Genomic DNA, 13,166 nt, shown 5'->3' on the forward strand with positions numbered 1-13,166 from the left:
TAACTATAGCTACATTAAATTTCAAATGAAAACACGATTTAACAAGAGGTAAGTTTTAACATCAAAACATAAAAGGAGAGGGGTGAAGTGGAAGGGCAGAGTTTGTGCAAGTGACTGAAGTTTTAAGTTGTCAGCATAAAATAGTTATATCTAGATGAGGTTTTATGGAAGCCTCATGGTAACCATAAAACAAAAACCTACAGTAGATACACAAAAGATAAAGAGTAGGGAATCAAAGTGTACCACTAAGGAAAACCATTAATTAGTAAAAGAAGATAGCAAGGAAAGAAGAAAGGAATACGGGAACTACAAAACAGCCAGAAGACAGTAAGATTGCATTAGTGAGTTTTTACATATCAATAAATACTCTAAATGTAAATGAACCCAATTCTCCAATTAAAAGGTAGAGTGGCTGAATAGATTGATAAAACAAGAGCTGGGGTGCCCGGGTGGCTCAGTCGGTTAAGAGTCAGACTCTTGATTTCAGCTCAGGTCACAATCCCATGGTTTGTGAGTTTGAGCCCCTGTCCAGCTCTGTGCTGTGTGCTGCCTGCTTGGGATTCTCTCCCTCCAATCTCTCTGCCCCCCTCTCCCACTCATGCTTGCTCTCTTTCTTAAAATAAAAAAAAAAAAACTTAAAAAAAATCTCGGGGGGACTGGGTGGCTCAGTCGGTTAAGCATCTGACTTCAGCTCAGGTCATGATCTTGCAGTCCATGAGTTCCAGCTCCACATCAGACTCTGTGCTGACAGCTCAGAACCTGGGGCCTGCTTTGGATTCTGTGCTTCCCTTTCTCTCTAACCCTCCCCTGCTGGCGCTCTTTCTTTCTCAAAATGAACAAACATTAAAAAAAAAAAAAAACAACCAAACCACAAGATTTAATGATATGCTGCCTATACGAGAGTCACTTCAGCTCCAGGGACATACATAAGCTTACAGTAAAAAAGTGAAAAAGATATTCCATCAAGTGGAAACCAGAAGTGGGCAGGGATGGCTACACTTATATCAGACAAAATAAACTTCAACTCAAAATGTATAACAAGTGATAAAGAAAGCCATGATATAATAATGATAAAGGGTCAACTTATCAAGAACGTATATAACAATCATAAGTACATACAGACCCAATGTCAGGGCACCCAAATATATAAGAAAATGTTAACAGATGTGAAGGGAAAAATAAACAACATAGGATAATAGTAGGGAACTTCAATATTCCACTTTCAACAATTGATTGGTCTTCCATTAAGAAAATCAATAAGGAAATGCTGGACTTGAACTTTAGTCTATAGTTTAGACTAAATGGACGTAAAGACATATACAGAACATTCAATCCAAAGTAGCAGTATATCCATTTTTGTCATGTGCACATAGAACATTCTCCAGAATAGACCATATATTAGGCTACAAAACAAGTCTTAACAAATTTAAGAGTATTGAAATCATACCAAATATCTTTTCCAACGGCAATGATATGAAATTAGAAATCAGTAACAGGAAGAAAACTGGAAATTTCGCAAGAATGTGGAAATTAAAATTATACTCCTGACAGCAAATGGGTAAAAGAAGAAATCAAAAGGGAAATAAAAAAATGTCCTGGAAAAAAAAAAAAACAAACCACAACATCCCCAAACAATTCTAAGATGAGATTTATAGTGATAAATGCCAATATTAGGAAAAAATAAAGGTGTCAAATTAACAACCTAACAAATTAAGAACACCTCAAGGAACTAGCAAAAAAGAATAAAATAAGCCCAAAGTTAGCAGAAGAAAGGAAAGATCACAGAATGTTAGTGGGAATGTAAACTGGCACAGCCACTAAAGAAAACAGTACTGAAGTTCCTCAAAAAATTAAAAACAGAACTATCATATGATTTAGCAATCGTAACTCTGGGTATACATCCAAAGGAAATGAAATCTGGATCTCAAAGAGAGATCTGCACTCCCATTTTCACTGCAGTATTATTCACAACAGCTAAGATATGGAAACAACCTAAATGTCTGTCTCTAGATGAATGGATAAAGAAAATGTGATGTGTATATACATAACACACACACATACACACAAATATTTTTTTATATCAGTGCAATAGAATTTATTGAGCCATGAGAAAGAAGAAAATCCTGCCATTTGCAACAACATGGATAGACCCTGAGGGCATCAGGGATAGATAGAGAAAGACAAATACTGTATGTTCTCACTTATATGAGGAATCTAAAAAAAGCCAAATTCATAAAAACAGAGGGTAGAGTGTTGGTTGCCATGGGCTGCGGTTGGGGGAAATGAGGAGATGTTGGTCAAAAGGTACAAACTTTCAGTTATAAGATGAGTCAGTTCTGGGGGTTCAATGTATAGCATAATGACTACAGAGAACGATAATGTATTATATGTTTGAAAGTTGCTAAGAGAGTAAATCTTAAATGTTCTTATCACACACATTTAAAAAGGTTAATTATGTGAGGTGATGGAAGTGTTAACTAAAACTCTATTGTAGCAGTCATTTTGCAAGTGATGCATCAAATCATCACCTTAAACTTACACAATAATATATGTCAACTGTACCTCCACGAAGCCCAGGAAATTTTTAACAAAATAAACAAAATAAATGCATACTGCCTGGCATACAATAAGAAGAAAAAAAAAAAGGAAAGAAAAAAAAATCAGATAAAACCCAGACAGTATAAGTAATAAAAAAATGAGTGTAGAAATTGATGAAGTTAAAATGAAACTGACAACAAATGCATAATAGAGATTATCCAGCAGTAAAATGCTAGATTGGGGAAAGAAAAATAATATTAATAAACCCTCAGCAAGACTGATCAAGAGAGGGAAAAAAAAGTAAGAAAAGACACAAATTATCAATAACAAGAATGAAAAAAGTTTCATTACTGTAGATCTTATAAACATTAAGAAATTATAATACCGATATGAAATGAAAACATTCATAGAAAAAAGATTTACCAAAATGATACAGGAAGAACTAAATACAAACAATATGAATAGTTCCATATAGTTTAAAGAAAATAAACCTGTAGTTAAAAGTGTTCCTGTAAGGTACCTGGGTGGCTCAGTCGGTTAAGCATCTGACTTTGACTCAGGTCATGATATCATGTTTGCGAGTTAGAGTCCCACATCGTGTGAGCTCAAGCCCTGTATTGGGTGAGCTCGTGCCCTGCTTTGGTCAGCTCTGCTTTTCTCTCTCTCTCTTTCTCTCTCTCTCTCTGCTCCTTGCTCACTTGCACCCCCCCCCAAAAAAAACAAAACAAAACAAAACAAAACAAAACAAAACAAAACAAAAAAACAAAAAACAAAAACAAAAACAGCCTAGCTAGCTTCATGTGTAAAGTCTTCTAAAATACTAAGGAAGAAGGGTGTGCTGGCTGGCTCAGTCAGTAGGGCAAGCAACTCTTAATCTCGGGGTCATGAGTTCAAGCCCCATGTTGGGCACAGAGCTTACTTAAAAAAAACACAAAAAAACTACAAAAACGAAGAAATAACACGAACTTGAAAACCTTTCCAGCTAGTAGGAGAAAAGAGATAGATCACTTCTCACCTGTTTTTATAAAATTATCATAATCTAGGTTCCAAAGTTTGAGAAAAACATTTAAAAATAATAACTGGATATATGGATGCATTAGAGAAAATTCTTCATAGAAAGATGTTTTTTGTTACTGTGAAGTAACCACTACATGATAGATGAGCAGCTATTTCCCATAACCACAAATCCTATCATTACCTCTAGAGAAAAGTTTCTACATGATGTTATAAGTACAAAATATTTTACATAAATCATATCATAATTTGTATCCTTATATTGAAATTAAAGTGATAATGAAAACACAGAAGTAAAAATAAACTATAACAAATTTACATAGGGATGATTTAGGAATTCTAAGTGAATGGAGGATCAATGTAACCTATAAGAGTGACAAAAGTTAGTCACTTTGGTCTAATAATCCCTAACATATGAAAACCAGGTAGAGGTTAATGTATTTTGCATTTTACTTATAATTAAGCCGATAATAAAAAACTTTTTGCAAAAGCCTCAGAAAGCAAATATTTTAACATTCAGTTGACTTGGACATTCTTGTACAATAGTTTATTTCTCTCTTAAAATTTTTTTTAATGTTTTATTTATTTTTGAGAGAGAGAGAGATAGAGCATGAGCAGGGGAGGGAATTTATTTTTGAGTGAAAGAGGGGCTTTTATTTATTTTTGAGAGAGAGAGGGAGACATAGAATCTGAAGCAATGCTCCAGGTTCTGAGCTGTCAGCACAGAGCCCGATGCAGGGCTCAAAATTGTGAACCACGAGCCATGACCTGAGCAGAAGTTGGATGCTTAACCGACTGAGCCACCCAGGTGCCCCTATTTCTCTCTTTAAAAATCCCTTTAGAAGCACCAAGAGAGTTCCTTCTAATTAATATCACTTTTATCAGGTTCCATTTACCAAGGCTGGATGGGGACATGTGTTAATGCTAAAACTGCTGCCAAGTAAGTCCTGTGTTGCCAGGAAGCTCATGAAAGGGATGGGCAGCTGGCAGCCAGGACGTCTCATGGTTGCTTTGTATTAGACAAAGAATGATGCCGAACTTTCTGACACTAATCCTGGCTGCCCAAGATTTAAATTAATGTCAGGGGTAACAAAATGTCACAACACAATTTTGAAAAGACACCATAATTCCCTTCTAGAAGATTAGGCTTTTAGAATTTTATATGCACAAATACGTTATAATGCTATAAGGTAAACAGTATGAGGGAATCTTACTGAATCTTAATAAAAAATGACTATATATGGCATCTCAGTGGGTGTGTGCGTATCACATGGCTAGTTTCCTTGTTTGAATGTAGCGGGGGATGTGTGTGTGTGACTGCCCATTTGTGAAATATATTTGCATACCTCAATAATAAGTATTTATTCATTATTAATAGATAATTATAACTGATCAGGGGCAATAATGGTACTGAAATGACTTCTGCTTATATACTACTTTTACATTTAAAGATTATTCACATCTATTAACTAGTAATAATAATAATAATAACCTGTGAGATAATTAGGTAATACTATCTTCATAAGATTGTGAATAAGCTATTCTTTATTTAGAAATGTTACTTTTCCCCTCTAATCCTCATTACACCAAGGGAGCTGATTAAACTTTAATATTATAAAGGTTTTTTAAGTTTATTTATTTACTTTGAGAGAGCAAAGGAGCGTGCAAGTGGGGAAGAGGCAGAGAGAGGGAGAGCCAGAATCCCAAGCAGGCTCCACTCTATCAGTGCAGATCCCGAGGTGAGGCTTGAACTCCAGAACCACGAGATCATGACCCAAGCCAAGATCAAGTCGTATGCTTAACTGACTGAGCCACCCAGGTACCCCTAATTTTTTTTCCCTGCGTGTGGAGTCAATAAAAAGAGCTGGGTGGTCCTCAAAGCCATAAGATACCAGATTCAGGATTCAGGCATGTATATATGTGTGTATATACAAATTTGTTACATTTTAAGACTATTAGTGTACTTTAGTAAGAATATACAAGAAGGTTGTAGTTGACCCTGTCTCTTTCCTGTGTACTTTTGCAGACACTTTCCATTCACTCTGATACAGTCTTTTGGTATTTAAGGATGTTATGGATGTCAGTAACTATCATTTTCTCCCATCCCCCCACCCCCAAATAAATATCAGAGTCCTTAGATAATATGCCATACTCCACATTTTTCATTGATTCTATTCTTTATCAAAATTTTCATAGTTCCCTTATTTCACTAGGTATTTTTGTCTCAATCTAATAAACTAAATTATGCTAAAGTACAAATTACTGTGAACCATCTAATACATCAGCTCACCTGAGAAAAGTGCATCTATCAAGGGAACTGGAAAGGTAATAGTTTCTTACTTAAAGGGATAATTAGAGGAAGCAGAGATGCAGACAATCTGGGAGGAATGCAAGGTCTTCCTGGTATTCCTGCTTTAGTCATACCACCTCGTCAACTGTTTCACCATCTACTACTAAAGCTGTCTGGGTACAAAAGGCTAAAAAGGCTAAATGAGTTGTGCCTGGATGTACTTACAGGTCACCATGGATGAGTCCATAGATCTGTGGCATGCTCTGATGATAGATTCCTCTCAAAATAACTATGAGGAGAATCACCACAAAAGCTGGAAGTCCCCAACTCAGAAGGAAAAATAGCAGATATCGCCTCTCTGAGTGTTCATCGTTCATCACCAGTACGTACCAGAAATTCACAGACTAAAGAAGGAAACAGAACATAAAATGAACAGGTTCTGGTCTAATGGCACAGGACACAAACTTACTACTGACCAACAAAGGGCTACCATTACTTTATAATTATTTTTTATTTGATTTTTTTTAGTTAGTTCAAAGAAATTCAGGATACCTCCCAAATCTTGAAATAGTGAAAAATATTTATTATACCTTTTATTTTTCTTAGTTTGCTTTGATTTATTCTGTCACAATCATCTATGATTGTTCTGTGAATGTGTCTTTGAAGAAACATACACTGATATTCAAACCTACTTCTCCTGTGAACAACTTCATGATGATAATGAAGCAAATAGCCCATTGTTCTAGACTATTGGACAATTTTTATTATGGCCTTTATGACAGGGCTAGACACTTTTCTAGAAATGTGTACATAATTGTGAAGATAGCCCCATGTCAGTTCCCAGTACGGGATACAGATGAGTAAACAGAAAATGACTCCACAGAGAAAAAAGTACTATGATGGGGTAGTTTTTGTAGCTGTTTTTCTTCCTCAGTTTATACTTTTTCATTCATTTACCTGACAAATATTTACTGAATGCTTACTGAATTCCAGGGACCAGTCTAGGCACAGGGGATATAGCAGTGAAAGAGATAGGGGAGGTATTTGCTTTCTTGTATGTTAGTTTCCAAACAAGTGGGAAAGAAATATTAATGAAAATATTTGTTTTATATTTATATCATATTTTATATCCATTATTTCTTATTTAGATAAAAATATAAAAGATAAGCATATAGAGAATCAGGAAGATGAGGGGGAACATCAGATAAACAGAATAGGAAAACAAAATGTTCTTATTGGCCCCAAATCCCACGCTTTAGCTCCCACGCCTAAGCCAAATTTGGAACTTATATATTCTGCCTTCTAGTGTTCTCTTTCCATTAGAGTACTTATGTTTAATTACATTTAGCAGAGCAACAACACTGAACGTCATTTCTCATGCAATGATACTTCTTTACTAAATAAATCCTCCTTCTCAGTTTCATCTGGTGGAAAACGTGTGAGCATAAATACATATATACACCTACACACACACACACACACACACATAAGTATTTATATATATCAGAGAGCTAATCAGGAGCAAGCAACAATGCCATAGCTTTGGTCCCCTTATGCATACATTGAGGTTATTACAAAGATTAAATGAGATATTATGTATAAAGTGCTGAGCACATTGTCACCATTAGAAAATGTTACCACCTCCCTTAAATCTCCTTTTAGGATGTCAGACAGTGTGAAAGACAAAAGATAAACCGTCTAAGACCAAAAGTAAGCTGTGATACAATGGAAACTCTTTCTATGGGATAAATAAGCACGTCTAATGTTCATGGGAAGGCTTTTAGGTGCTGCTTACAGAGTCTTCCAAGTAAGGTTCTATCTGGACCCAATCAGCCTTGAGGGATTAGTACTGAACGGCCTAAGCCAGGAAAAAATAAAAATGTTTGGTTACTTGGAGATTTTTGTCTCTGAATTTTATTTCCTGTCAGCACTCCATATCTTTATGTATATCTGCGTATGCCTGTAATTATGAAGCATGTTTTGAGTTGTTCCTTATGTAAATTTGTTCTAACTTCTTTTTCAAATCATTGGGTCCAACAGGGCTTTCTCCCTTCTTTCCATAATTAGGACTGGGATGCGCACCCAAGTAAGTGGGACCGCATCAACTGTCTGACGCTGAGGTGATCAAACAGCCTGTTACAGAATAAAAATTCAGGCAAAAGAAGGATGATTAGCCCATTTCCCAAATAAAAGTATTAATTATTTACTTTAAATAGATGTTTGTGTGTATCCATATAAGATGGTAACTCAGTGGGATAGTTGGTGGAAGAATCAGAAAAGAGTGGGTTAAATGACTTCTAAGTTGGTTCATCATGATAGAGATTGGGATATTTCAGAAATGTCTGCTTTTATAAAGATGGACATTAGTTCCATCAGTTAGAATCGCCCAGTCTTTTGGCAACTGTCTGATCTTTACCAGAGGCTCAGATAAGACTGACACAAGTGTAACTGTTGGCTAGATTTGGACATGCATGGCTTCTGCTCCAAAAAGCTCAAGGCACAGTGCTGATGAACAAACAACACAACTCCTATAGTCACAACCTTTTGTTGACTTAAAAAAAAAAATCCTTTTCCCTCCCAAAAGAATCCAACCACTGACATGTACTTTAAGGACAGGCTTTCCCACTGTAAGTTTTGTTTTGTTTTCTTCTTTTTGCTACAGAATTGAGATACAATGTAATGAAATGATGTTTAATTATCTTAGAAATACCATATGGCTCAAAGATAAAATCTGTGTTGGTGAGCTAACTTCAAGTTTTACTTGAATTTTACGATATTTTAATATAGTATGGAAGGTACCTTTTGAGATACGACTGGGTCATGAGTTCTTCTCAGAACCCTATCTTTCCACTACTGATTCCACTCCCAAATATGCAGAGTGGATTCATGACCCTGTTCTTCCATTCATAGCTGATTTGATCTGGGACAGAAGTTTGACCCAAGCTGGGTCAATTATGAATCACTGATTTTCTTGAAATTCAGCTGGTCAGCTGAAAAAAGAGGACATAGGAACTTTAGTGGTAGGAATAGGCAACAGCCCAGGGAAGAGAGAAAGTGTGTTTTCAGAGGAGACAATTCTTATAGTTCTTGGGTTCAGTAAGTTATCCTATAGGCTTATTATTCCTTTTATGATTTAAATGTTTGCTCAAATTAGCTCAATTTAGTTTGTTGTTAAAAGAAAAAAGGAAAATGAATGAGATATATAATGCTATTCAAAAGCAGTGGGATTAAAATCACCAGTTACTACCATTCTCTAAACAGAGAAGACAGTGGAGCAGTGACTCCGTTCTTTTCCTTGTAATCACGGTTCCTCTCTTGTAATCTGAGGTAAGAGGGTTTAAAGACCATTATGTTAGTATGATAATTTCATGTTGACAGATTCACAGCATATGCAATCTGTGTGCCTTGGTGTCTGTGTGATGACCCAATACTGGAACTAACGAAATTTTGAGAACTCAATGCAAGTTAAAGGGTGTCACTCTCACCCAAACATGCTTCAGGTGGACTGAGCATGGCTTACTGTTCACTGTCCACATGTCACTTTTTTCCTGCCAAACACTGTGAACTGAAAATTTCAATAGTTAGGTCTCTATTTACGTTTCTATCTCTAAGCTTTAAAATTTTTGTTAGACCATCTTATGGGCCATCTCAAGACATCACCACTACGTAGTCATGCTATTTTTTAGCCAAAATGTTACTATCCCCCAATTTAGCCAACCGTATTAATCTAACTTGACTATACTTCATAACACACAGCTCACAGATTCCTAGCATTAATGTAATGTAGGCTGAAGGCAAGCCCCAAATGATTCAAAACTATTTTCAGCTTTAGGAACCCAACAGACACTTTGAAAGGGACAACTGAATAAAATGTTTTGCAGTGTCGAAAAATCAGTGATGTTACCACAGTCACATTAAAAAAAATTTTTTTTTAATCTTTATTTATCTTTGAGAGAGAGAGACAGAACGTGAGCAGGGGAGGAACAGAGAGAGAAGGAGACACAGAATCCAAAGCAGGCTTCAGGCTCTGAGCTGTCAGCACAAAGCCTGATACGGGGCTCAAACCCATGAACTGCGAGATCATGACCTGAGCTGAAGTCAGACGCTCAACAGACTCAGCTACCCAGGCTGAGGTGGCATTTTTTAACATCACCAGTCACATTTTTAACATCACCTCTAAACACTGCTACATTTACCACCTTCCGAGGGCACCTGGGTGGCTCAGTCAGTTACTCTGACTTTGGCTCAGGTCATGATCTCGTGGTCTGTGAGTTCAAGCCCCATGTTGGGCTCTGTGCGGACGGCTTAGAGCCTGCAGCCTGCTTTGGATTCTGTGTGTCTCTCTCTCTCTGCCCCTCCCTTGCTCATGCTCTTTCTCTCTCTGTCTCTCAAAAATAAGTAAACATTGAAAAAAAATAAAGTTTCAGGTAAATAATAATATAAATAATGAGTTTAAAATTTTTTTGAAAAGACACGATTTAGTGTGACTTGATTTGGATTCTGATGTGGTTGTGCATGGATAAGCTGTATGTTTTTGGCCAACATTATTTGGTTCCTCTGGGTTTCAGTTTCCTCCTCTGGTAAAGGGATAAGTTAAACTATGCTACTAACAATTTCCTTACTCATACTTTATGATTGAATCATTGTAGAAATTACAATTTCTTAAATAAAAACACTAATGGTATGGATGCTCAGACTGTGAATTTTAGAAGTTAATACCAAGTTTACAGATCATCTTACCACACATACCCTCTTATTAGAGATGAGGAAGCAAGGGCAATGAGAGAAAAGTACAGCTTTTTCATATTTTGGTTAATTATAGAGCCGGGATTAGAAAATAAGTCCAAGGTTCCTCTGAAGACTGATTAAGATTTATTTCCATAGAGACTCACAAAAATATTGACAATATTTTTCACACAAGAGCTTTTTTCCCCCCTCATTTCCCCCAAACACTTCCTATGCCTGTGGAGATGCATTTTTCTTGTAAAAGTATGGAAATTACCCTTTCTCTTTTCCTCTCCATTTTTTTGCTAACACTAAAAGACATTTTACAAAGGTTTATCAGAAGATAAATTGTTCAAACATGATTGTGACATGTGGGAAATTAACTTTTGTATACCTCAGAGTATCTAGTAAAATGCTTTGCATATAGTATTTGCTGAGAAATACCAAACAAATGAAGATCTATACAATTTGAGTTAATAAGTTTTGTTGAATTTAACAATTTTATAATTTGGTTTAGTTACTGAGTTTACTCAGTTATATACTATCTTGCCAGAAAAGATTGTTGGGAGGCTCAAAAATTTTAATTGATTTGCTTGAACTCCTAGTGATGAGGATCAAAGTTAACTGGTGCAAACTTTAAAATGTTAAATGCAATGATTTATGAGAGGAAGAATGGAACCTATATTTACTAATTGAGTAATAAATGTAGACGCCACTTTTAACTATATCTCATTTAATCAAAACAATGGTTTTCCTAACTTTTATTATAGTTTTTTTCTTTTTTTTCCTTTTTCCCATTTTCTTTTCTTTCTTTCTTTTTTTTTTTTTTTTAACACACAGGAGGAAGCTGAGGATGGAAGAAGTAACTGAAGTTGTTAGAATTTAAATTCTTTTTTTTTTAAATTTTTAAATGTTTATTTATTTTGAGAGAGAGAGACACGGAGTGTGAGTGGGGGAGGGGCAGAGAGAGAGGGGACAGAATCTGAAGCAGGCTCCAGGCTGTGAGCTGTCAGCACAGAGCCTGATGTGGGGCATGAACTCATAAGCTGTGAGATCATGACCTGAGCTGAAGTCAGATGCTTAACTGACTGAGCCACCCAAGCGCCCCAGAATTTAAATTGATTCTGATTAAAATGCAAACCAACCAAAATAGCCAGATATAATCTAGGTCAAATATAGATAGGAATAAACTAAAAAATCGTGTGTCTGTAAGTATAGTTACTTATATTCTTACACAGACATATCTCTTCATTTTTATAGTAACATTTTCAGTGACTACTACTATTTTCCAATATCCACATAGGAAAAATGAAGACTTACCTTATTAATTATCATAGGCCATAATTATGCTTTCATATGCTCCATAAACACAAATTCATTAGTTTACTCATATAACATATATTAATATATCAGATATTAGTACATTTGTAAAACATAAAGGTGAAATTCTTTTTATTTTTTTACAATTAAAAGTAGGCTTCCTGAGCCCCATATATTTTTATGCTACGTGGGATAAGACTGGTATCTCGCCTGTCATTTATTTATTTATTTTTTTTTTAATTTATTTTATTTATTTATTTTTTTTTAATATATGAAATTTACTGTCAAATTGGTTTCCATACAACACCCAGTGCTCATCCCAAAAGGTGCCCTCCTCAATACCCATCACCCACCCTGCCCTCCCTCCCACCCCCCATCAACCCTCAGTTTGTTCTCAGTTTTTAACAGTCTCTAATGCTTTGGCTCTCTCCCACTCTAACCTCTTTTTTTTTTTTTTTTTTTTTCCTTCCCCTCCCCCATGGGTTTCTGTTATGTTTCTCAGGATCCACATAAGAGTGAAACCATATGGTATCTGTCTTTCTCTGTATGGCTTATTTCACTTAGCATCACACTCTCCAGTTCCATCCATGTTGCTACAAAAGGCCATATTTCATTTTTTCTCATTGCCACGTAGTATTCCATTGTGTATATAAACCACAATTTCTTTATCCATTCATCAGTTGATGGACATTTAGGCTCTTTCCATAATTTGGCTATTGTTGAGAGTGCCGCTATAAACATTGGGGTACAGGTGCCCCTATGCATCAGTACTCCTGTATCCCTTGGATAAATTCCTAGCAGTGCTATTGCTGGGTCATAGGGTAGGTCTATTTTTAATTTTCTGAGGAACCTCCACACTGCTTTCCAGAGCGGCTGCACCAATTTGCATTCCCACCAACAGTGCAAGAGGGTTCCTGTTTCTCCACATCCTCTCCAGCATCTATAGTCTCCTGATTTCTTCATTTTGGCCACTCTGACTGGCGTGAGGTGGTATCTGAGTGTGGTTTTGATTTGTATTTCCCTGATAAGGAGCGACGTTGAACATCTTTTCATGTGCCTGTTGGCCATCTGGATGTCTTCTTTAGAGAAGTGTCTATTCATGTTTTCTGCCCATTTCTTCACTGGGTTATTTGTTTTTCGGGTGTGGAGTTTGATGAGCTCTTTATAGATTTTGGATACTAGCCCTTTGTCCGATGTGTCATTTGCAAATATCTTTTCCCATTCCGTTGGTTGCCTTTTAGTTTTGTTGGTTGTTTCCTTTGCTGTGCAGAAGCTTTTT

The 13,166-nt window shown here is 36.1% G+C and overlaps 1 protein-coding gene across 2 annotated transcripts in view; it reads right to left on the reverse strand.

Annotated features, from left to right (window-relative positions):
* The window catches only part of ADGRV1 (adhesion G protein-coupled receptor V1), a 565,435-nt gene that overhangs the window by 190,613 nt on the left and 361,656 nt on the right, over nucleotides 1-13,166 (reverse strand). Inside the window, exon 85 of one of the 2 annotated variants that reach the window (XM_078448177.2) lies at nucleotides 6,068-6,246. The exons of the other annotated variant lie outside the window; for it this stretch is intronic. Within the exon in view, the coding sequence (XP_078304303.2) occupies nucleotides 6,068-6,246 (179 nt within the window). The remainder of the gene's footprint in view (nucleotides 1-6,067; nucleotides 6,247-13,166) is intronic. 2 annotated transcript variants of the gene reach the window in all.

Source organism: Panthera onca, chromosome A1, assembly GCF_046562875.1.
Source record: "Panthera onca isolate mPanOnc1 chromosome A1, mPanOnc1 haplotype 2, whole genome shotgun sequence".
Lineage (NCBI taxonomy): Eukaryota > Metazoa > Chordata > Mammalia > Carnivora > Felidae > Panthera > Panthera onca.